The sequence below is a fragment of the Myotis brandtii genome, unplaced genomic scaffold (assembly GCF_000412655.1).
Source record: "Myotis brandtii unplaced genomic scaffold, ASM41265v1 scaffold454, whole genome shotgun sequence".
NCBI lineage: Eukaryota > Metazoa > Chordata > Mammalia > Chiroptera > Vespertilionidae > Myotis > Myotis brandtii.
This window is the reverse complement of record NW_005367354.1, coordinates 2410420-2432090: the sequence shown is the minus strand read 5'-3', so window position 1 is coordinate 2432090 and position 21671 is coordinate 2410420. Positions and strand designations below refer to the sequence as shown.

Genomic DNA, 21671 nt, shown 5'->3' with positions numbered 1-21671 from the left:
TCATCACCCTTCAGAGTATTCATAGGTGTTTAGGCACATTTATCCCGGTGGCAGTCCTCAAAGTGTGGGATACGGACCAGCAGCAGCAGCAGCACCTGAAAACCTGTCAGAGATGCAGATTTTGGACTCCACGCCAGACAAACTGGATCAAAAGTCTTGGGGTGGGGCACGACAATGTATTTAATGAGCACACGGATTTGACGATTGCTAGTTTGAGAACCACGGCTCCAAGAACTTCCTCAGCTAGCAATCCACACATCCATGGATTCATCTCCAACGTAGTCCCCTCCCCTCCACGTGCTTTTGGGCTGCTTTGGGTTTTTTCAAAGATGCACATGCACCCCCATCCCCGTAGGACACTGGGAACTGCTGTAGGGCCCTGAGAGACCTCACTGTTTCATTAGCCCAATGAGGATTCACTTAGTACTTCTTACGCATAAGGCTCTGGAGTCACGAGATGGTCTCTGTCTTTTACAGCCTCGCAGTGATGGTGCGCAGAGCAGACACCTGTTAACTACCCTATCAGAATGCACCAGCAGGCGCTATAGAAAGACGCACAGGAAAGAGAGATCCGCACTTCCACCTTCCTCTCTCCTCAGCCCACTGTTCCTCAGCCACTCTGTCTTCTAATGGATGTCTTTGCTTTCTTTCTGTGCCTCATGGTGGGTAACTGTGGTCAGGGAGCCTCTGCTCTTTGGCCCAAGTATACACATCTATAAGCTGTTGCACTGGTTCTATTTAAATTGGATCCATCCAGGCAGTCTTTTTAAAAATATATATATTTTTATTGATTTCAGAGAAGAAGGAAGAGAGATATAAAACATCAATGATGAGAGAGAGTCATTGATTGGCTGCCTCTTGCATGCCCCCTACTGGGGACTGAGCCCACAACCGGGCATGTGCTCTGACCAGGGATTGAACCATGACCTCCTGGTTCATAGGTTGTCACTCAACCACTGAGCCATACCGGTCGGGCCAAGCAGACTTGACTGAACATACGGAGGAAGTCTTAGGGAAGGATGAGGGCTTCTCAGTGTGCAGATCTGGGTGCAATGGCAAGAAGAGCTTCAGTAAAGCCAAGAAATTACAAAAGGGAGAGAGTAAGTAAAAATGTGGAGAAAATAATTTTATTCCTGCAAGGGAAAAATGTGGACTAGAAATTAAACGGGCACCAAAAAATCTCCAACTCAGCCCAGGAAGATGTTCTCATAATCAAAGCCAGCTGCAAGGTGCCGGCCAAACCTAGACGCACAGGAGCCGGGCAGAGTGGGCCCCGAGCAGGAGCCGAGTCGGCCTGAGAGGCTGGGGTCTTGAAGCATTTGCGCCTGGCAGTCATGGCTCTAATTAGGAGGGGTTCCAGTTTTGCAGGTAGGAAACTCTCTCCCTTCCTAGCCAGGCTTCCTGGGGCGGGGCGGGGTAAGGCAAGTAGCCCTAGGAGAGTTAGAAAACAATTTTAAAATGTAGAGTTTTGCTGGCATTAAGTGTTGAAATGGAAATTGAGATGGTGAGGGAGGGATGGGGCAATGTTGTGACCCAACCATAAAATTATTTTCGTTGCTACTTCATAACTGTAATGTTATGAATCGTCATGTAAATATCTGATATGCAGGATGGTCTTAGGCGACCCCTGTGAAAGGGTCGTTCGACCGCCAAAGGGGTCGCGACCCACAGGTTGAGAACCGCTGCCTTAGAGGCTGACATTGCATCTGAGGGCAAAAGACCAGCATGTACTTTCTTAGAACTGTTCCTAAGACACCCCCTCTTCTCAGTGCTTCTCCAGGTTTGGGACTGGAGCAAACGTCGCTTTGGTTCAGCAGAACAGGGAAGTCTCACAAAGCAATGCTTCATGTGCACACGTGGTGACCGTGGCGTGTAGTTTGTCCAAAGACATGAAACCATGAAAATCTGTCAGGCGAGGATGGGGAGGTGGACAGGGCGGTGTGTTCAGGACTGAGAGGCCGCCCATGAGCACTGGGGTCGGGAGAGGGTGGACTTTGGCAAAGTGTTACTTAGGACAGTGTTGCATGATTTAAACTCACAAAAGTCATTCAGATAAAGCCTTGAAGGCTCTGTCAACACAGAAAACAGGCCAGATATAAGGTCTTAGAACATTTCTGTTATCGATGGGTCAGTTAGTGTCAGTAAACACTGGCTGATGACAAGGCATAGAAGCCAACTTGATTTAAAGGGGCAATAACACCTTCGTTATAAAGCGGACACCTAGAGCTGTTGTGTCACCTAAGACATGTGAGACTCTCACACAGGGAGAGGCTGGCTGGGTGGCCAGCGAAACGCCACAGCCACTGTAGTCATCTACAGAAAAATTTATATTCAAAACCTCACTTCCAAATTCAAAACTGCAGAATTCATCTGGTACATCTGTTTCAAAAGCAATAATGGAAAATGAGGTAGAAAATTATTGGGAATGTGATTTAGAAATGGAAACGTCAACACATAACCATTTCTAGATTACAGAAGTTTGAGGCAGAGGTTACCGATATACTCATTAACTGGGGTGGGGGGGATGTAAGGGAAAGATCCAGTCTGAAACATGGGCACCTGAGTGTCCTCCACATTGTGTCATTAAAATACCAAAACAATAAGGTCCCTGATACTCCTTAGTGACAGAAATTGAGTCTTATTCACCATTAACACCAAATACCTAAACACAACACTAAGGATTTCAATACTTTTTTAATTAAATAAATGTATGATTTTTACCCAGCCTTGTCCCCCCCCCCCCAATAAAAAGGATTTAAGATTTTTGTTAAATTAATTCATATACAGGGATGATGCTTCATATGCATGCTTCTTTCAAAGTACATAGTATTTCAGGAAAGGGGAGGAAGAACTCCCTGTGTGGTGGGAGCTTGAGTGGTGGGTTTTAACTGATGAGTATCCCAGAGCAGGGGGCTTGACTGTCCATTTGACTAACTGCTTACAGCTGTTTTATGAGAGAATTAAATGCCAGCAGACTGAACATCAACGAAAGCTGGATGGTCCTTTGAAATTAAAATTAGAACGGTAAAGGGCACTTCTATTACACATTGGTGAATATATATTTTTTAATAGTAGGAAAACATCTTTGAAATTTTAATAGAAGCCGGTGATTCCTACGCATGACCTTTCAGGGGTGTACATAATGCGCAAATTAAGACTGCAATCCTTCTCGGAAGCTGGACACGAAAGAAATGAGACTTCAACTGTGAATTCTCATCAGTGGATACAAAGACAACATCCCTGGTGTGTCTGCAACTTCCTCCTCCCGTCTGAACGGCTCAGCCTGTCAGGTGGATAAACGATAGGGTGTTTAAGAACCTGACAGGGGACCCTACACAATGGGCAGCAGGGTCCCGCTTATTCTACTGAGATTGTCACTGTCAGCCAACAGCGAGAAGTGCAGGGTCAGAGTGCCAGGCATCAGCACATTCTGCTTAGCCCAGAACACAAGCCTCAGAGCTGAACACAAGGTCACAGCAATGCACGTGGGGCTCTGTGCCAGGAGCCCTCAGTAAGGAACCCTGAGGGCAGCTAGCTGACGGGAAAGTGCACAGTGGTACTTAGAGGAAATTCATTCTGACTTCCCTTCGCTTGTGTAACCCTTTCACCTTTTAAAAAAGATCAGCCTTGGGCACCTTCCCATCTGCCTGGGCGGTGTCTGAGAGCATCTTTCTGAAAGGGAGGTTTGACACAGGGAAGGAGTGTGGGGGGCGGGGCTGTTATCTCCTGACCTACTGGTGGACTAACCTCCCAGTGGCAGGGCTCCCAAAGCCCCCAAGGGCACAGATGTTCCACAGGCCAACATCTCTGCTGTGCTGAGTGGCTGATGGGTTGCTTAGCTGCATACCTGACAATTATTGCAGGGATCTGGGCCAGGTTTTATGCATAAGGTTTTCTTGAAACGAGACCCATTTAGACTTCAAACATTTCGCAGGAGAAATCCTGTCAACAGGGATAATGTAGAAACACGTCTAGGCAAAAACAACCCCAACATCCAGGATCAAAGCGAGAAGCAAACGGAACGCAAGACTAAAAGAAGTGACTGTCCTGAGCAAGCCAAACGCATCTACCTGAGTTGCTAACACCAACAGCTTCATCTCAAGGGACGGGCTTAGAATGGAGGAGCTGAAGAACAGCTGGCATGTTCCCAGGTGATTTCCCAGGGCTGCCACCTGGTCTGGACCCTGGTCACTTCGGACCTGGGTGGTCTCGAGTCTCCTGTTGTCCTTTAGTTTTTCCCCTTTCTCACCCATCTGCATAGTTTCCTATTTTTTCAAAACCTTCAGAGACTCCCCTTATCACAGGATTAAATCCACCCCTCAGCCTGCTTTGAGGTCCTCCACATTTTGCTATCTCCACTCGGGCTGCTAACTTTGTCTATCACAAAACACAGCGGTTTCAGGGCACAGACCTTGGGAGTGAGCAGCGTGAACGAATGTGTCTGGCACCGCTGCTGCACAGCTGGGCAAACACTTCTTTCAGCGCCAATAACACTGCCTGGGTGAGGACACTCCCATGCCAAGCGTGCCTTGCTCTGCTCTGGGGTGTAGGGGTTGTAATATAGTCTTCAACAAAAATAGATAGTGAGACCTGAATTATTCCAGATTTATTCAAGCCCTAACTCACCAAACCTAGAGCTAACATGCTACTTTATTCTTCCCAATATAGTGATTGATTAGAGTTGGTTTGATGAGATTGGTGTGCTTCTGCAATACTCACTAAAAAAGGACATCTACTATTTGTAGGAGGAATATCTAAATATTTGTCTTAAAAGAAACTTCAAACAGTTGGGGAATATTCACTTCTCCATAGCTAATCTGCCATTTGTAAACATTCATAAAAGCAACTATTCCAGGACATTTCCCTGGCCCCAGTTACTAACTTTTTCTTTCACAGTCGGGCTTTACGCTGATGTAGGTGACTGTTACACGGAATTCGACTGCCGCTATGGAGGGTTAACCTGGAAACTGGGACTAGGCCGCAGCATGTAAGCCTTTCGCCTCCTCCTGTTCCACATGGACATCACAGGGGAGGCCGAGCTGCACTGTGGTGGGAGGTGGACAAGGCAGCTGGGGGCGGGAGGAGCCCGAGAGCAGGCTCTTACCTTCAGTAGCTTCATGAGCCCCTCCAGCTGAACCATCAGCTCCCGCCTGCTCTCCTGCAGAGCCGACATCCGCTGCTCCAGCTCGTCTTTCCTTTGCCTGGCCAAGAGGAACGGCCCATCAGAAACGAAACTCAGGAAAAAGGGCCTAAGGCCAGGTAGCATCACTTTTGGACCCGCTTCTGCTACTTACGAGTGTCTGAGATGCTGAGCAAGTCATTTAACCTCTGATGCCTTATGTATAAAGGAATTATTTTGCCCGCTTTACCATTGTGAGAATAGCAGGTAAACTCATTTAACCTCTGATGCCTTATGTATAAAGGAATTATGTATCTATTTTGCCTGCTTTACCATTGTGAGAATACCATGTAAATGTGCTCTGGAAAGTATACATGGCCAAGTAGAGGAAAAGTATAATTATTAAAGTAAGTGAAAAAATTCTTCATCAGGAAGTCAAATATCTCATTTAGAGAAATACAGAGAACCAGTCCAAGTTTAAATGAATAGTGGAGAAAAGGTGTAAAAACTGCACAGGGAAGATAGGGGTCAGTAGTCGGGGCTGCCAGCACCAGACGGCAGGTGCCAGAAGCGTGACAGGCTCAGGAGGACTGTGTCTCAGAGAACTCTGCTCCCTGAGGACAGCTTCACGTCAACTCTAGCTCAATATGTCCAAAATGAAACTTAACACTCTCCTCCTCCGATGGTTCCCTTTCCCACTTCCTTTTTCATTCCAGTTGTCTCTCGCTTTTCCATTCCAGTTGTCATAGCTAAAAAACTCCATCCTCTTCGATACTTTCCTGTTTATATACTATATTCTATTAAGTCACCCAATTCAGAAAATTCTTTTCTGGAAATTTTTGTGTCTATCTTTCTATTCTCACTTCTCCCACTTTCTCCAAGTGCTCCTTACGTCACACACACTGGTCTCTTAGCCTGATTAATCCTGATTTCATCTACTATGGTGAGGAAAATGCAGTGCAGGACTGAGGCCTATCACTTACTAATATGCAGCCTTGATCATGCCACTTAACCTGTCTGAGCCTCCATTTTCTGTTCTGTAAAATGGGACTGATAATCAGTAACATCAATATTTTGAGGAACAATTAAGATAATGACTGTGAAAGTGTTTACTGAAGTTTGCAATCCTGCTCAAAGGAAAGCTGTATTCATTTCGTCATCCGATGCCATCACCTCAATAGGATTTCTAGCATCACTGACTCTTGCCCTGCACAATCTAGACCTTGGCTCTCCAATATGGCAGCCAGGAGCCACACGTGCCTACTCAGCACTTGAAACATGGCTAGTCTGCACTGAGATGCACTGGTAGTGACACACACACACACACACACACACACACACAGGATTCAAATTTTTAGTGTGGACAAAATAAAGTAAAATATTTCATTACTGTTTTTTCAGCGTCGATTAAATGTGGAAATGATAATATTTTGGCTATATCAGGTCAAGTAAAAGACAGTATTAAGATGAATGACATCTACTTCCTTTTAGTTTTTCACTGTGGCTGTTAGAAAAGTTTTAATTACACGTGTGTGCTACTGTAGTTTATGGAGAGCACAGCCCCAGACCCCACCTTCAATCCTATCGCTAGCACCCCACCTCCTATTCCCTCTTAGGTCTGGACCTCCAGGTGGTTTACTTGTCCCTAAACAGACCCCACACATTTAGGACTCACAGCTATCCCACCCGCTTCCAAATGCTATGCACTCCTTCACGTCCAAGCATCGGAAGCAGCCACAGAAAGAGTGGACTGCGCGGTGTCTGCTCTAACATGACTAACTGTTCTGATAAACGGACTCTATCTCACTAATGTGGTTCCCTGGGACATAAACTCCCACCCATGCAGATTGTCACCCGACGCGGCATCCCCACTTACCGCAGCAGCCGCAGCTCTGCCAGCAGCGTGGGGTTCTGCTGGGCCTTCTCCGGGGTGGGCTGGGAGGCCTGCTCGTGCTCCAGGCGGAGACGCTGAATCTCCTGCAGGATCTCTCTAGAGGGGGTGCAGGAGAGGGAGATGCCACACAGGCCTTCACAGCCCCCTCCTGCGGAAAGGCTTCACTCCAGTAGTGCAGCCTCCACCAGTCTTACTCTGATCGCTTCCCAATGACCAGGATGTGAAACGGACACCCTCCTAATTCTGTGCCACTTGACAATTACTTAAGGAAACAATCCTTTGTGGTAGAAAAAGCCATAAAAATACTCAAGAGCTTGAAGAAATCTCCACAGAAGGAAAATGACAACCACAATATTCTGCCCCTCTCTAGGGCCGTGGTCGGCAAACTGCGGCTCGCGAGCCACATGCGGCTTTTTGGCCCCTTGAGTGTGGCTCTTCCACAAAATACCACGTGCGGGCGCACGTACAGTGCGATTGAAACTTCGTGGCCCATGCGCAGAAGTTGGTTTTCGGCCTGGGCGAGTCTATTTGGAAGAAGTACTGTTGATATTTGGCTGTTGACTAATGAGTTTGCTGACCACTGCTCTAGGGAAAGGACAAGCGGACTGTGCTAACTCCCCCAAGTCCTCCTCTGACCCCCGAGAGATGGACAGCTGCTTCTACCGATGCCTGTTATGTTACGTCCAATCTCCTGGGCCTGGTTTCTACCTTTCAGTGCATAATGGTGTGTTGTCCAGTCTCCAAGCCTTTAAAAGACCAGACGGTCACATGCAGCCTAATCAGCCAAAACAAGATGACTGGATCGAGCACAAGGCTGCTGGGAGTGAAGAAAGAAACCATGAGCCCCCGGGGACTCAGCTATGAATGGGAGAAGGCGCTGGGAAGAATCTCCGAGGGCAGGCGAGCAGGCTTTTGGACCAGCACAAGGGACGCCATGCAGATATGCAAGGTAGCGTCCAGGGAATTTACTGGACATGGGCTGGCCTATAGTCCCTGAGGTGGGGACTTCCGTTGTGGTCCAAAGCCTTCTAGTCTGCAAGGAAAACGAGAATCAGACACTCCCGTGACCATCTTGGACTTCAGCAACGGGCTCAGCCCCTGCTTTCTTACCTGTTTTTGTTTTCCAGTTCTGCAATAAGCTGTCTTTGTTGCTTGTTGGCATCGAAGTTAAAGCTCAAGTCGGTGGGAGGACGGGTCTACAGTGAGGAGAAAGAAAGGTTTGTTGGTGTGTGTGTTTTTTTCTGATTCAAATATATCCAGAGACCTAGACAGACTGTTGATTTTTTAAAAAACAGGTTTTTGAGTTAAATATTACCTACCGTAGAATCCACCCATTTAAAGTGTACAATGAATTCAATGAGTCTTAGTAAACTTAAATAGTTGTGGAACCAATCACCGTAGTCCAGTTTTGGAACATTTTCCATCACCACAAAAAAATTTCCCTTGTTTGTGGTCAACTGCCATTCACTCCTATCCCCACTGCAGGCAACCATCGGTCTGCGGTCTAGCTTTGCTTTTCCTAGAACCTTCATACACCTGGAATCATAGACCATAGTCATCGTCGGCTTCTAGCTTCCACTTAGCATGATGTTTCTGAGTTCCATTCACGTTGTTCCATGAATTAGGAGTTCCCTAACCTTTTTATTGCTGAGTAGTATTTCATTGATTCAGCTTTGGGCTATTAAATGAAGTGGCTTTGTGTTGATGTATGTTTTCATTTCTCTTGGGCTAGCACCTATAAGTGGAACTCCTGAGTTACATGGTTTAACTCTATATTTAACATTTGGAGGAACTGTCAAATTGTCTTCCCAAGTGGCTACACCATTTTACAAGCCCACCAACAATGAATCAGGGTTCGATTCTCAACATCTTGTCAACACCTGTCACTGTCTTTTTGGTCTTAATCATCCTGGCGGGTGTGAAGTATCTAACTGTGGGTTTGAAAGAATTGATATATAATTTACATGCCACAAAATCTACCCTTTGAAAGTGTGCAATTCAGTGGTTTCAAGTATATGTATGCGATTATTAAACCATCATCACTAATTCCAGAATATTTTCATCACCCCACAAGGAAACCCCCTACTCATTAGCAGCCACTCCCCCTTGTCCCCTCCCCCACCTGACAACTACTAATCTAGCTTCTGTCTCTGTAGACTAGCCTATTCTGAATATTTCATACAAATGGAATTATATAATATGTGGTCTTTTATGTCTGGCTTCTTTCACTTAGCAAAATATTTTCAAGGTTCACCTATGTTGTAGCATGTATCGGTATTTCATTCTTGTTTTTACAGCCGAATAATATTCCATTATGTGGATATAACACATCTTGTTTACTCCACAGTTGATGGATATTTGGGCTGTTCCCATTTTTTTGGCTAATTTGAATAATGCTGCTATGAACATTTGTGGACAAGTTTTTGTGTAGAGATATATTTTCATTTCTCTTGGGTATATTTCTAGGAATGGAATTGCTGGGTCATACAGTAACTGCCATTTGAAAAATTGCCAAACTGGTTTCCTAAGTGGCTGCACTATTTTACATTCCCACTATCAGCATAACAGGATTCCATTTTTTCCCATGTCCTTGTCAACACTTGTTATTGTCCTTTTTTAAAAAAATATTTTTTTATTGATTTCAGAGAGAAAGGGAGGGAGAGACAGACACATCAATGATGAGAGAGCATCATGGATCAGCTGCCTCCTGCATGCCCCCTCCTGGGGATCGAGCCCATAACCTGGGCATGTGCCCTTGGCTGGAATCGAACCTGGGACCCTTCAGTCCGCAGGCCGACACCCTACCTACTGAACCAAACCAGCGGGGGCCTGCCCTTCTCTTTGATCACAGTCATCCTAGTGGGTATGAAATGCTCTCTCATTGTGGATTCAATTTACACCTTCCTAATGACTAATATGTTGAGCGTTCTTTTACGTTTTATTGGCCACTTACATATTATCTCTCGAGAAATCATTGTGGTTTTGATTTGCCAAGTCCACCGATGTTCCTAGCCCTGTGACCCCCTTTAAGACTATGGAAGCGAATCAACACAAACTAGGAAAACGGATGAATAGGTGATGCTTCCCTTTTATTGATTAACCAGAAGGAAAGCTCTCATGAAGGCACTTCGATGGCTACGCTTCACTCTGCACATTCTTAAGTTCTGCCCAAAACATGACCTACGATGAAGCAGAAACCTGGTTTCCTCTCTAAAGCTTGAAGATACAGTGAGTACAATAAGTAAATCTTTTCATGTGGTACTTCCTAAATAAACAGGGCAAAGCAGCATAGCAAACCTGGGTGGGAGACTTTTTAACCAAACTACCAAATATTTTTCTTCTTAGAGAAAAACAAGGTGATTTTTCTTCCTCCAGAGAAGAGTGAACCAGCAGCCAATTCAGCAAATTTTCTATGTTTTATGAAGAGTCTTGTGAGAGCCTGAGTTGAACCTGGGAAAAAGGGCTTGCCTGAGACCGAACCTGCTATGAATAACAGGTTTACAATTTCTGAAAACTGGAGTTACCGCTAATGGCTCCTTATTAGAGTGGGGCCAGGGAGAATGATGGATGAGGAATGATCTCTGAAAGGAATTTGCTTCATCTGATGGGAAAAAAAACATACAAAAACCCCACAGTATTTCACTGGAAACTTCTGAAGGATCTTTTCAGTTTTGAGTGTCTGAAGAGGTTAATACAGAAATCAAGCGTTACCATCAATAGTGACTCCTAACAGGCAGGAATCTTTGGCACCAAGTGTTACTCAAATACAAAGACACAGGGGGCTGGGGGCGGGGGCTGGAGGAAGACTCAAATCCCGAGGCAGCGGTCCCACCTGGGGGGAGAGCCCTGGTGGTGAGTGTCCACTGCTGGCTTATTTACCCGGCCAGATTTTATACACAGTCAAGTGCATTAAATAACAGATAAACTTAGAATTTTATTTATTTACTATCCTAAACACCATGCTGCTCCTTTAAAAAATAAAAGGGGAGGGGAAATGGGAGATATCTGTAATACTATCAACAATAAAAATATTTTTAAAAATAAAATAAAAAAATTTAAAAAGCCAGGTTATCCTTTCTCCTAAAATGCCTCCAGGACAGTGAAGAGAAAAAGCCAGAAAGGGAATTATTAGATCATAAAGACACAGACTACTTCGGCAAGAAGAGATCTAAAGATGATTTCCTTCAAATATTAAATACTTCATTCTTTTATTCAACAAATATATCCTGAGCATTCGCTATGTGCTAGATACTGTTCTAAAAACCAGGGATGCATTAGGGGATAAAAAAAGAAACAAACCAAGTATGTATGATCTGTTGTGGTAAATGCAATGAAGAAATACAGGGTAATGCAACAGTGAGCTGACACAGACTCTTTTTAAATGAGGTGGTTGTGAAACTGCTCTCAGACTCAATGAGATGGGGAATCGAACCAGGGGAAGGTCAGAGGGACCAGGGGAAGGTCAGGGGGACCAGGGGAAGGTCAGGGGGACCAGAGGAAGGTCAGGGGGATCAGGGGAAGGTCAGAGGGACCAGGGGAAGGTCAGGGGGACGAGCCAGCTGGGCAGAAAGAAGGGCAAAGGCGGAGGCTTGCTGCTGCTCCCGCGTGGTTTTCTGAATCCACCATAGGATTCTGAAAAATATATCAATTCCAAATAATGCATGAACATACTCTACGCTCAATGAGGTGAGCCTAACGCCTGTGTGGCCTGTCCATAGTGACTTCCTTTCAGAGAGGACAGGTGGAAAGGGGGGAAAGAGAAACTTTATGTTGGAAAACGCTGACGAACAAGGTCAACAGCGACAGTGATAAATAATTTCAATGCTACGAACCCTTGATCTGATGTTAGAAAAAGGCACTTACCTTCTTCCTCAAAACCTACAGTCCCAGTCTAATCAGGAGAAAGACTTCAGACTAATCCCAACGAAGGGACCTTCTACAATACTTGACTAGAGTTCCTCAAAACCGTCAAGGTCATCAGAACACAAGGGCAGTCAGAGAAACTGTCGCAGCCCAGAGGAACCAAGGAGGCATGACAACTAAACACAAACTGGTGTCCTGGATGAGATCCCGAAACAGAAAAAGGCATTCGGTAAAAAACTAACAGGACCTAAATAAAGTATGGCCTTTAGTTAATAATAATGTATTGCTACTGGCTCAGTAATTACAACCAACATTCCATACTAATGGAAGATGTTACTAATGGGGGAAACTGATAGAGGCTATATGGAAATCCTCAGTCCCAGCTTCGTAATTTTTCTGTAAATTTAAAACTGTTCTATCATAAAAGTTTATTACAAACAACACTGCTCTGGCTACCAAGTGGAGAATTGACTGAAGTGGGTAAGAATGGAAGTAGGCACACTAGTTAGGAATCCTAGGTTACTTGCCATGCTAACCTCGAGTTATTTTGTTTTACTATACCTTTATTTTCCTGCCTGTAGAGTGGGAATATTTACAAAAAGACAGCGAAGAGGATCACTTCCTCTGTTACGTTATCATTCCCTTGGGTTTAGGTCATCTCACAGAGCTCCATCATCTTTAATGAGATGGAGATACCTCTGGAAGATACAGGATAAGAAACAAGACCCCTGTGAGTAAAACTGGACAAATGTTATACAACCAAGGAGAGCCGACAGCCAGCAAACTGCAATCTGGTAACGTGCATGTCTGCAGCTCCTAAAAATAGACTGGCCTGGGTGAGTTCCACAGAGATGTGCCTGAGATTAACTGGACTTCCTTGTATCCCAGGGTAAGTCCTGCCATTGTCCCCACCCCACTTAGACTAACTGGAGGGATGTGGATTAATAATATCTCTCTTGTCTCTCAAAAACCCAATAATGCTTTTTAGGGTAGTGGTTACAAAGCTAGTTGTGAATAAGAAGATGGGAAATTTTTTCTTTTTTAACATAAAAATCAAGAGATTCCCCCAAACCCAGAGATTCTGATTCAGTAGGTCTGTGGCAAAGTCAAGGATCTATATATTTTTAAAATGCTTCACATGATGATATGTAGCCAGGTTTGACAATTATTATTTTATGGGGCATTTTGAGTCATTAAATGTGAGCAAGACACCACCTGGACACCATGGCTCTTTAACTCTAAGAAGCCACCGGGAGACCTCCGGCATGGCGCATGCTGACACATGAGGAGGGTGTGAGGGCCAGGATGCGGCTCCTGAGAAAAAGCTTCTCAAAACGGTGCCCAAGTTCGGTGGAATGAAACTACACGATTTCCCCTTCCTTTCACCTTTCTCCCAACTTTTCCTTTATGAGTTTTTACTTTTTTCATAAAGAAAAACGACTTTCAAAGCAAACCCAAAACATCTCATTATATCTAATGCTGGTGACATTTGTGATAAAACTTTTAAGAATTTGCAGTTATTATTATGATTTACCACACACTGTAGTTTTGTTTTTTAAAGGCATTTAGGCACTTCAGAAAAACAAATCAGTTCTCCTGGAGCTAGAATTTCTTTATTCCAGGGCGAGTGTGGAGGTGTCAGTGGCCAGGTGTGCCACCCGGGGAGACATGAGGGCTCGATGCTGAGGCACTCCTCAGGGTGTAATGCCGACTGCTAACATGATTTAATGGTCTTTCTTTGTGGAAGAAGGTTTTTGGGGAAAAAAATCAATACAAAGCCTATCTGGCAGGCTATAAATAAATTCTTCTGAGCGCTACACCCACTTTATGCAAAGCACCTGTATCAGGGAGAGATTAGCAGATTAGAAGTCTGTTTAACAGAAGTCTAGTCAAGAAGAATCCTTGCTGAGAGTCCAATATTTATAAGACAGCTACACTTTGAAAAATAAACTGAAGATGAAAGGGACCATATCGGTATTTAGTCTCAAGCCCATTCTAACAATTCTCATTTTCACACGAATAAGAATTGGTATCAGAAACTATCAGGTGTAAACAGACTTATCTTGTTTGCCGTGCAGGAGAACTGCAATCTCCTTTTGAGGGTCAAATGGCTTCGGAGCTTTAATTTACAGCATTAAAAAAAATACTATTGTAAAGTCAACAGGACTATATAACGGCATTAAGTATACTTAATTTTAAAAATTCAACCACAACGCTGTCCCTCTCAACAAATTCAATTGATTTTACGTATAAATTTTAATTGCTAAAATAGCTTGAACAGTTGTGACTGACTGAGGGTATGCGTGAGGTTTAACTGATGAAATGGAACTATGCTTTTTCCCCAGATGTTTTTTCCCTATTCCGTTCTATTTCACTAACCTTTAGAGCTGTAATGTTACAGTCTGAGGCATGACCTAATATCAGATTTTCAAAGAAAAGATTTTGAATTCTAAACAAACCCAAAGGAATAAGTTACTTTTTGAGAGGGAGAAACAAAGCAAGACTCTCTACTGGCAGCTTTCATAACTCTACCTTCCTATGAAATGTAAATATAAATTGGTACACATTTCTGTAATTAATATACTGTGTTTGCAGAATGCGGTCCTGAGAGATCTGGCCTGCCTGCCCAGCCTAATTTCACTTCAGTATTGTTCTCTGTGAAGTCTCCAACCTCAGGGCCTTTACACATGTTGAAACACCCAGTGGGCACACATTACATTTCCTTTACGTGGACAATGCTTACACAGCCTGTCATTTTGGCTTCAGATCATCCCTCCTTTCATCTCACTCCCTGCTTGTATTTGATGTTTTTTAATGTTATAGTAAATGATATTTTTCCTAAATCTAATTGTCTAAATGTTCACTGCAGGTAGATAGAAATAATCAAAATTTTTATATTGACTTTGTATATCTTGCAACATTGCTATGAAGTCACAAATTTGTTCTCGTAGTGTTTTTGTAGATTCTTTAGAACTTTCTATATAGTCATGTCATCTGCAAATAATAACAGTTTTACTTCTTCCTTTCCAATATTTCTGCTCCTTTCTTCTTGTGATGTTGCACTGGCTAGGACCTCTGGTACAACTTTGAATAGGGGTGGTGAAAGGGGACATCTTTGTCTTGTTCTGAATATTAGGTAGGGGAAGTATCCCAAAATTTAATCTTTAAGTATAATATTAGTTATATGTTTTTTGTAGGTATTCTTTATCAGATTGAGAAAGTTTCTTCTACTCCTTGTGTATTGAGAAGTTTTACTATCATAAATGGGTATTATATTTTGTCACATGCTTTTTCTGCATCTATTGAAATGATCTTATAATTTTCTTCTTTAAACTGCTAATATGGTTGATTTTGTGTATTAATATATTTGTATTCCTAAAACAAATCTCACTTGATCATGGAGTATTATCGTGTTTGCATATTGCTGAATTCAATTTGCTAATATTTTGTTAAGGTTTTTTTTCATCCATGTTCGTAAGGGAATTTGCGATCAATTTTCTTTGCATTTGATTGCCTTGTATTCTTGTGGCATCAGTTTATAGGGGCCTGATGAAATGACTTGGAAGTGTTCCTTCTTCCTCTATTTTATATTAGAAAATAGGGTTCTTGTGTAGTATGCCAGCTTTATGTCAGATTGCTAGACTTTCTTCTTTAAGAATATGATAATATTTAACAGTTAAGCCATCAGAGCTTGAAGTTTTCCTTGTGTGAAGTCAGTTATCAATACAATTTCTTTAACAGGTTTAAGACTATTTAGATTTTCTATTTATTTTTATGTCAGTTTTGTTGGTTTATCTTTTAAGGATTTTGTCTATTTCACCTAGGCTATCAAATTCATTGGCAAAAAATTGCTCAGAATATTCCTTTAGCATCCTTAAAATGGCTGTAGGATCTGTAGTGATGTCTCTTTTACATTTTTGATATTGGTAATTTGTGTTTTCTTTCTTTTTTTCTCGATCAGGATTTCTAGGGATTTATTAATTTTATTGATCTTTTTAAGAACCAAATTGACACTTTCTCTGTTCTCAATTCATTTTTTTAAGAAATGGAATATTATAGATAAAATTAAAGCCACTGTAATCCCCTTTCTAAACCCATTCCTCTCCTGTCCCTGAGGTTCTTGCTCTCCTGAGTTTCATGTTTACTGTTCCCCCAGCACTTGTATATTAAAGTCATGCTAACTTTTGCTATCTATGGGGATCCTCTGATTACTCACCATGTTCCCTGCCTCTGCAGCCAGCCGGGCAGCATAGCGAGCTATAAGCCGGTGCTCCTCATCCAGTCGGCTGGGACTGTCCAGGACACTGCCAAGGAGATAAACATTCAACAAGTGTCTAGTAAACATCCCCTACTCTTGCTCCTCTTAGAAAGACAGATGGGAAATAAGCTTGTAAAAAAAAAAGAATGGTAACAAAAGAAACAGAGGCCTGGGCCATAGATACCATTGGTCTTCTGACACAAAGGGGATTTAGAGAAATAAGGCCACGTGTGTCATTTCTCTTCACCAGCACATCCCAACCCTCTTACACCACCAGAAGGGCATTTCTTTTTTTATACAAGGACTGAGAAAAGACCGGGCATTTCCAAAGTCAGAGAGAGGGATTTCTAATCAAATATTTTTTAAAACTCCTAACTTTTAGACATAGGTCTTGAATTCAAAAAGACCAAGCATCATGAAAAACAGGGCTGAGGAAAATTAATATTGGCTGAGGCATCTAGGCTTGGGCAGGCCCAGTTTACAGTAAATTTGGGGATCACATGGTATCAAACATTTTCTTTCAATGCCTCTTCCTCTTCTTTTTACCATGCTTGTTCCACAAATATAGCCCCATCTTAGAGTGAAGTAATTTAGTTCCATTACTCTTTAACAAGAGTTCTAGCACTCTAAAAATTTAAAGACCCACGTTGGTGGGATATCAGGTAATGCCACACCTGGATGAAAAAAGGGTTCTTGTGTAGTATGCCAGCTCTATGTGATGCAATGAACTTTACATGAAATAATTGCCTCCATTACTCAGTATTTTACATCAACTGTCCTTTGTTCATATCAGGGCACTCCTAGATTAATAAGGACTGTGGCTATAGAATTCTCTTTAAGTCTGGCAGAACCTTTAAGATAACAGAGATGATGATGACTGACCAGAGATGGCTGTTGTGGCTTGCTTTTACTTTGGTCCTAGGTTCTTGGAGTTCTGAAAGCCCTTGATTGGAATTAAGCAATATGACAAATAATATGAAAAAATTTAAAGACATGAGCTTAATACTCATCAAATCTTGTTATAGTTACTGAGGGGAATCTGGGAAGGGTGAAATTAAATTAACAAGGATCCATCTGGCCTTTTCACGTGCACAATCAGCTGTATTTTTCCTGGATTTTTTCCCACCTTTCTATATTTCTACCTCTGTGGCTAATTCTTTAAGTTTAGTCTTTCCCCGAGTGTGGCTCTTCCACAAAATACCGACTTCTGCGCATGGGCCACGAAGTTTCAATCGCACTGTATGTGCACGCCCGCACGTGGCATTTTGTGGAAGAGCCACACTCAAGGGGCCAAAGAGCCGCATGTGGCTCGAGAGCCACAGTTTGCCGACCACTGCTCTAGGATGAATGTTTTAAAAATGTGCTTTAAAGTCTTCTGCCTATGACACTTCTGAACACTTTATAATTTTAGGTGTGCAAATGTCAGTTTCCAGCACATGAAATCATCCTCTCAAAAGATGATCTTATAATAAGAGCATGCTACCACCAGTTAACTTTAATAGGTCACAGTCAAGGCTGCAAGGTCTGGGCTGAAATATATTTGTGCCTTAAAGGTGTTTGTCTGAAAAAAAGAGAACTATCTTTATCTTTTTAAAAAAAACAACAATAGAAATGAACATTTAACAACAAAGCAGATAATATTATGGAGGGACTGGCAGCCTAAGAAGTCTGGCAGAGGACACAATAGGTTCTTCTGTGCAAAAGAGCTCCTTCTCCATTCCAGTCCATCTCCCAGGGAAGGCTAATCCGCTTAGTCATTTATCCCCAAGTGCAGACAACATGGTTGCTTTCATTGGCTTTGTTTTCCAACCAGAAACTAGAATGTTGTGTTGATGAGAGGCTTTAAGGTCAAGAAAAATTAGAAAGATTCCCTATTCTCCTGCTTGAACTGGCTTTCGTTTTCAGAATTAGCCAGGAAATTTCTTATTTCTTCGTGGAAGTAGGAAGCTCAATTCCTCAGACTATAAATCAAGACGAGATGTAATACTCACCCAATCTTCATGTTCTCCCAGAGTTCCCGCCACCAATTCTTGAGCAGGGAGCCTTATCGCTAAGCCAAAGACTTGAGGACTTTGACTAAACCTACCATAAAACTTCTTGGGCTGAAATATCAGGGGGCAGTTGCTGTCCAAGATGCTGTTGCTACTTTCACCATGGAAACTTTTAATCACCCGGACAACTGCCCTGACTGGGATTCAGTGAGCTTCCTGCCATGGGTGAGACAACTCCATTCCTACAGACCCCGGGGCTGGGGCAGAGTGCACAGGAGTCATCTGCTGGATGAGCAGACTGTGATACAATGCTCAAAGGTCAGGCCTTCCTCTCTCCCCTAGGATAAGCCTATCACACATACGTGGGAAGCAGGGGAACCCTACAGTCTCTTTAAGGCTTTAGAGACAGGTAAATGCCTAAAAACAGCAATGCCATTTAGTCATACGGGGAAAACTATGGGGAATGGTATAAAGTATAATGGTATAAAGCATAATAATGTAATATTAAAAAGAGTCCTTTTAAATTATTTTTCTCATTATTAATTTATGTTTCTGTTATCATGGAAATAAAAATGACCTGCCCCTGAAACCATGGCATGCTACAGGCAAAACTAAGATCAAAAGGTAAGGTCCAGCCTCTCTTATGTGCTTAGTTTATAGATTATGGGTTTTATTTTCTCTAAGAATAAGAATCTTGAGTTGTCTGGCACAGCGACTCTCCTTTGCTGCATGTAGAGGGGCTGGAAGGGAGTTAGATTATGTAAACTTTTCCTGCATTCTCCTTGCAGAGTGGTGGTGGGCGTGGGCATGGATCGGGCAGGTAGCTCTGGGTCTGCCTGAATGTAATAGCACCTGGTTTGGTGTTAATTCTTTCAAAATGTGAACTCTGCTGTAGTTAGTGGCTATCAAACGTTTTTCCATCCTAACCCATGGAGGGATCAGTCCTATTTCCATATTAACAAGGGGTCACTACCAGAGTAGTTTTCAGGGAAAGGGGTATGTGGGGCTACTACAGTATAAATAATTATTATGTTATGAGGAGGTGTATTATCATTTGGAAAAAGTCCCTTAGGTGTCAATGATCTAATACCACTGTTGAAAACCCCTGGTTTAAATAATCAACAATGATAGATCTTGGGGAAGAGATGAAGATGTAACATGTAAAGTTGTAACAGGGTGATGGTATGAAAGATTAGACAAAGTGAGATATCTGTGGGTTGATCAACCCTAAGCTTTGAATATCAACAGAAAGATTCCATTGTTTAGGCAAGAATGAACAGTAAGAGGTTGCATCAAATACCTCTGTGAGTGTACATCTTTGGGACTGCATATCTCTGAGTATACACTCTTTAAGTATAATATAATCTGAAGGAAGTGGGTTCCACTTTCAAGGAGAATTTCTGACTCTATGGTTAGGTAGGTACCTAGGCGTGGCAAGGCTCCTTCTTTCCAAGAATGCTTCTTTCCAAGAATGCTTTGGAAATTACCCAAACTCTGCCCAACATAGCTGGTAGCTCCTCAAGAAAAACCCCATATGCAGAGCTTCTTCTAGCTGACAACCCCAGGTCCCATAGCTCTCCCTCCCTTTGCTCAGCCCTTGGATACCCGCCTGCTGCTGCTGCCCTCCCACTGACCGTGCACAGTGCTGAAGACGGGCCACATAGGAGGCTATCAACGCATGCTCATCGGCCAAGTGACTGGGTATGTCCTGGCTATACTGTAACCTAGGAACAACGGAGGCAAAGACAGCAAGCGTGACACAAACACAGAGCGAGAAATGAACATGAATTAAAATGGGCAAATTTCAAAGAAATATAGAAAAATAATAAATCACGATAAGGAAAATAAAAAAGTTGCAATGCATAGTGAAATATGGTGTTAGAACTTGGGACTATCTCTCACGGATCCTTGAACAAAAGCAGTCCCCCAGGAGACAGCTTTGGCCAATGGACACTACAGCCCTTGAGAAAAGAAACCAAGGAGGGTCTCCAAGGCGCCTTGGGCCCCGTCTTGTCCAGGTGCGGGGCACGGATGGGTACACCTTGAGGGGAATGCCCGCTGGCAGGAAAACAGGTGGAGGGGTCTACTTACCACCACCAAGTGGCCCCCTAATGCCTTGATAGCTTTTGTCTACATGTTAAGAGTTTTCAATGTTATCTAATGATACCAGTTAAACCTTTTAATTTCTATAAGGATACTGTCTTTAGCATCATTCTGTTTTCTCCCATACAACTGGTACTTAAGCCAACTTGTTAGAATTGTATCTCATTGTAAGACAACACTATACATACTAAGTGAGGCCCTATCTTATAGATACATGCAAGGTCTTTGAGCATACTATCTTTTTTTTAAAAAAACAAACAAACACACACACCACACTTTTATTATGGAAATGTTAAAATATGTGTAAAACAGAGAGAGTAGTCTAATGACTACACTTCATGTACCCATCACCAAACTTCAACAAAAATCAACACTTTCCTACTTATTTTATCTATTTTTTCTTCCCATATTTTTTTGCAGGAAGAAATGGTTATAGCAAATCCCAGACAATTTATTATTTCGCTTGGAAGTAATTTACATAACCTCAATGCCATTATCACACCTGAAAAATTAACAAAAAATGTTGTAATAACTCAGTCCATCTGAAAACTTCCTCAGTCTTTTTTTATATATATATTTTATTTTTTACAGAGAGGAAGGGAGGGGGATAGAGAATTAGAAACATCGATGAAAGAGAAACATGGGTCAGTTGCCTTCTGCACACCCCCTACTGGGGATGTGCCCACAACCAAGGTACATGCCCTTGACCGGAACCTGGGACCCTTCAGTCCGAAGGCTGATGCTCTATCCACTGAGCCAAACCAGTTAGGGCAACTTCCTCAGTCTTAAAAAAAATCCTTTTACAGTTAAAATCAATATCCAAACAAGGTCCACAAGTCTTGCATTTGGTTGGTTTCTGTTTTAAGCGTTTTCCTGTCATGTCATTTATTTGTGAGAAAAACAGGTTATCTTATAACATACCCTCTATTCTGGATTTAATTGATTGTTTCTTGTGGTGTCATTTAATTTGTTTCTTTATACCCATTGATTAGATCTAAATGCTTGATTAAAGTTTTTGCTTTTGTATTGTTCTTTGAAAAGGGGCTAGAATCCATCATAGGTAATACAGTGTACCTATAAATCAAATAGGAGGCACAAAATGGATTATAAATACTGATCAGTGGATTCAGATGTTACTGGTTGTATCTTTCCATTATAAAGTCCCCCATCAACTTTTCACCTAATGGTTTTAGCATTTACTGATCTTGACTAGATTCATTATTTTTTTAAAAATAAATCTTTATTGTTCGGGTTATTACAGTTGTTCCTCTTTTTCCCCCCATAGCTGCCCTCCATCCGGTTCCCACCCTACCCCCTGCCCTTACCCCCCACTGTCCTCGTCCATAGGTGTAAGATTTTTGTCCAGTCTCTTCACGCACCCCCCACACCCCCTTTCCCCCGAGAACTGTCAGTCCACTCCCTTTCTATGCCCCTGATTCTATT

General features: G+C 42.6%; 1 protein-coding gene across 7 annotated transcripts in view; it reads right to left on the bottom strand.

The window, feature by feature from the left end:
- The window catches only part of DTNB (dystrobrevin, beta), a 161993-nt gene that overhangs the window by 27654 nt on the left and 112668 nt on the right, over positions 1-21671 (bottom strand). For 5 of the 7 annotated variants that reach the window (XM_014546666.1, XM_014546665.1, XM_014546664.1 and 2 more), the window contains 5 exons: positions 19760-19849; positions 16093-16180; positions 8124-8209; positions 6996-7109; positions 5105-5201 (listed from right to left, as the gene is read on the bottom strand). In XM_014546666.1, the coding sequence (XP_014402152.1) occupies positions 5105-5201; positions 6996-7109; positions 8124-8209; positions 16093-16180; positions 19760-19849 (475 nt within the window). Of the gene's footprint in view, positions 1-3171; positions 3284-5104; positions 5202-6995; positions 7110-8123; positions 8210-16092; positions 16181-19759; positions 19850-21671 lie in introns of those variants that run through there. The other 2 variants (XM_014546668.1, XM_014546667.1) reach the window with 2 other exon arrangements.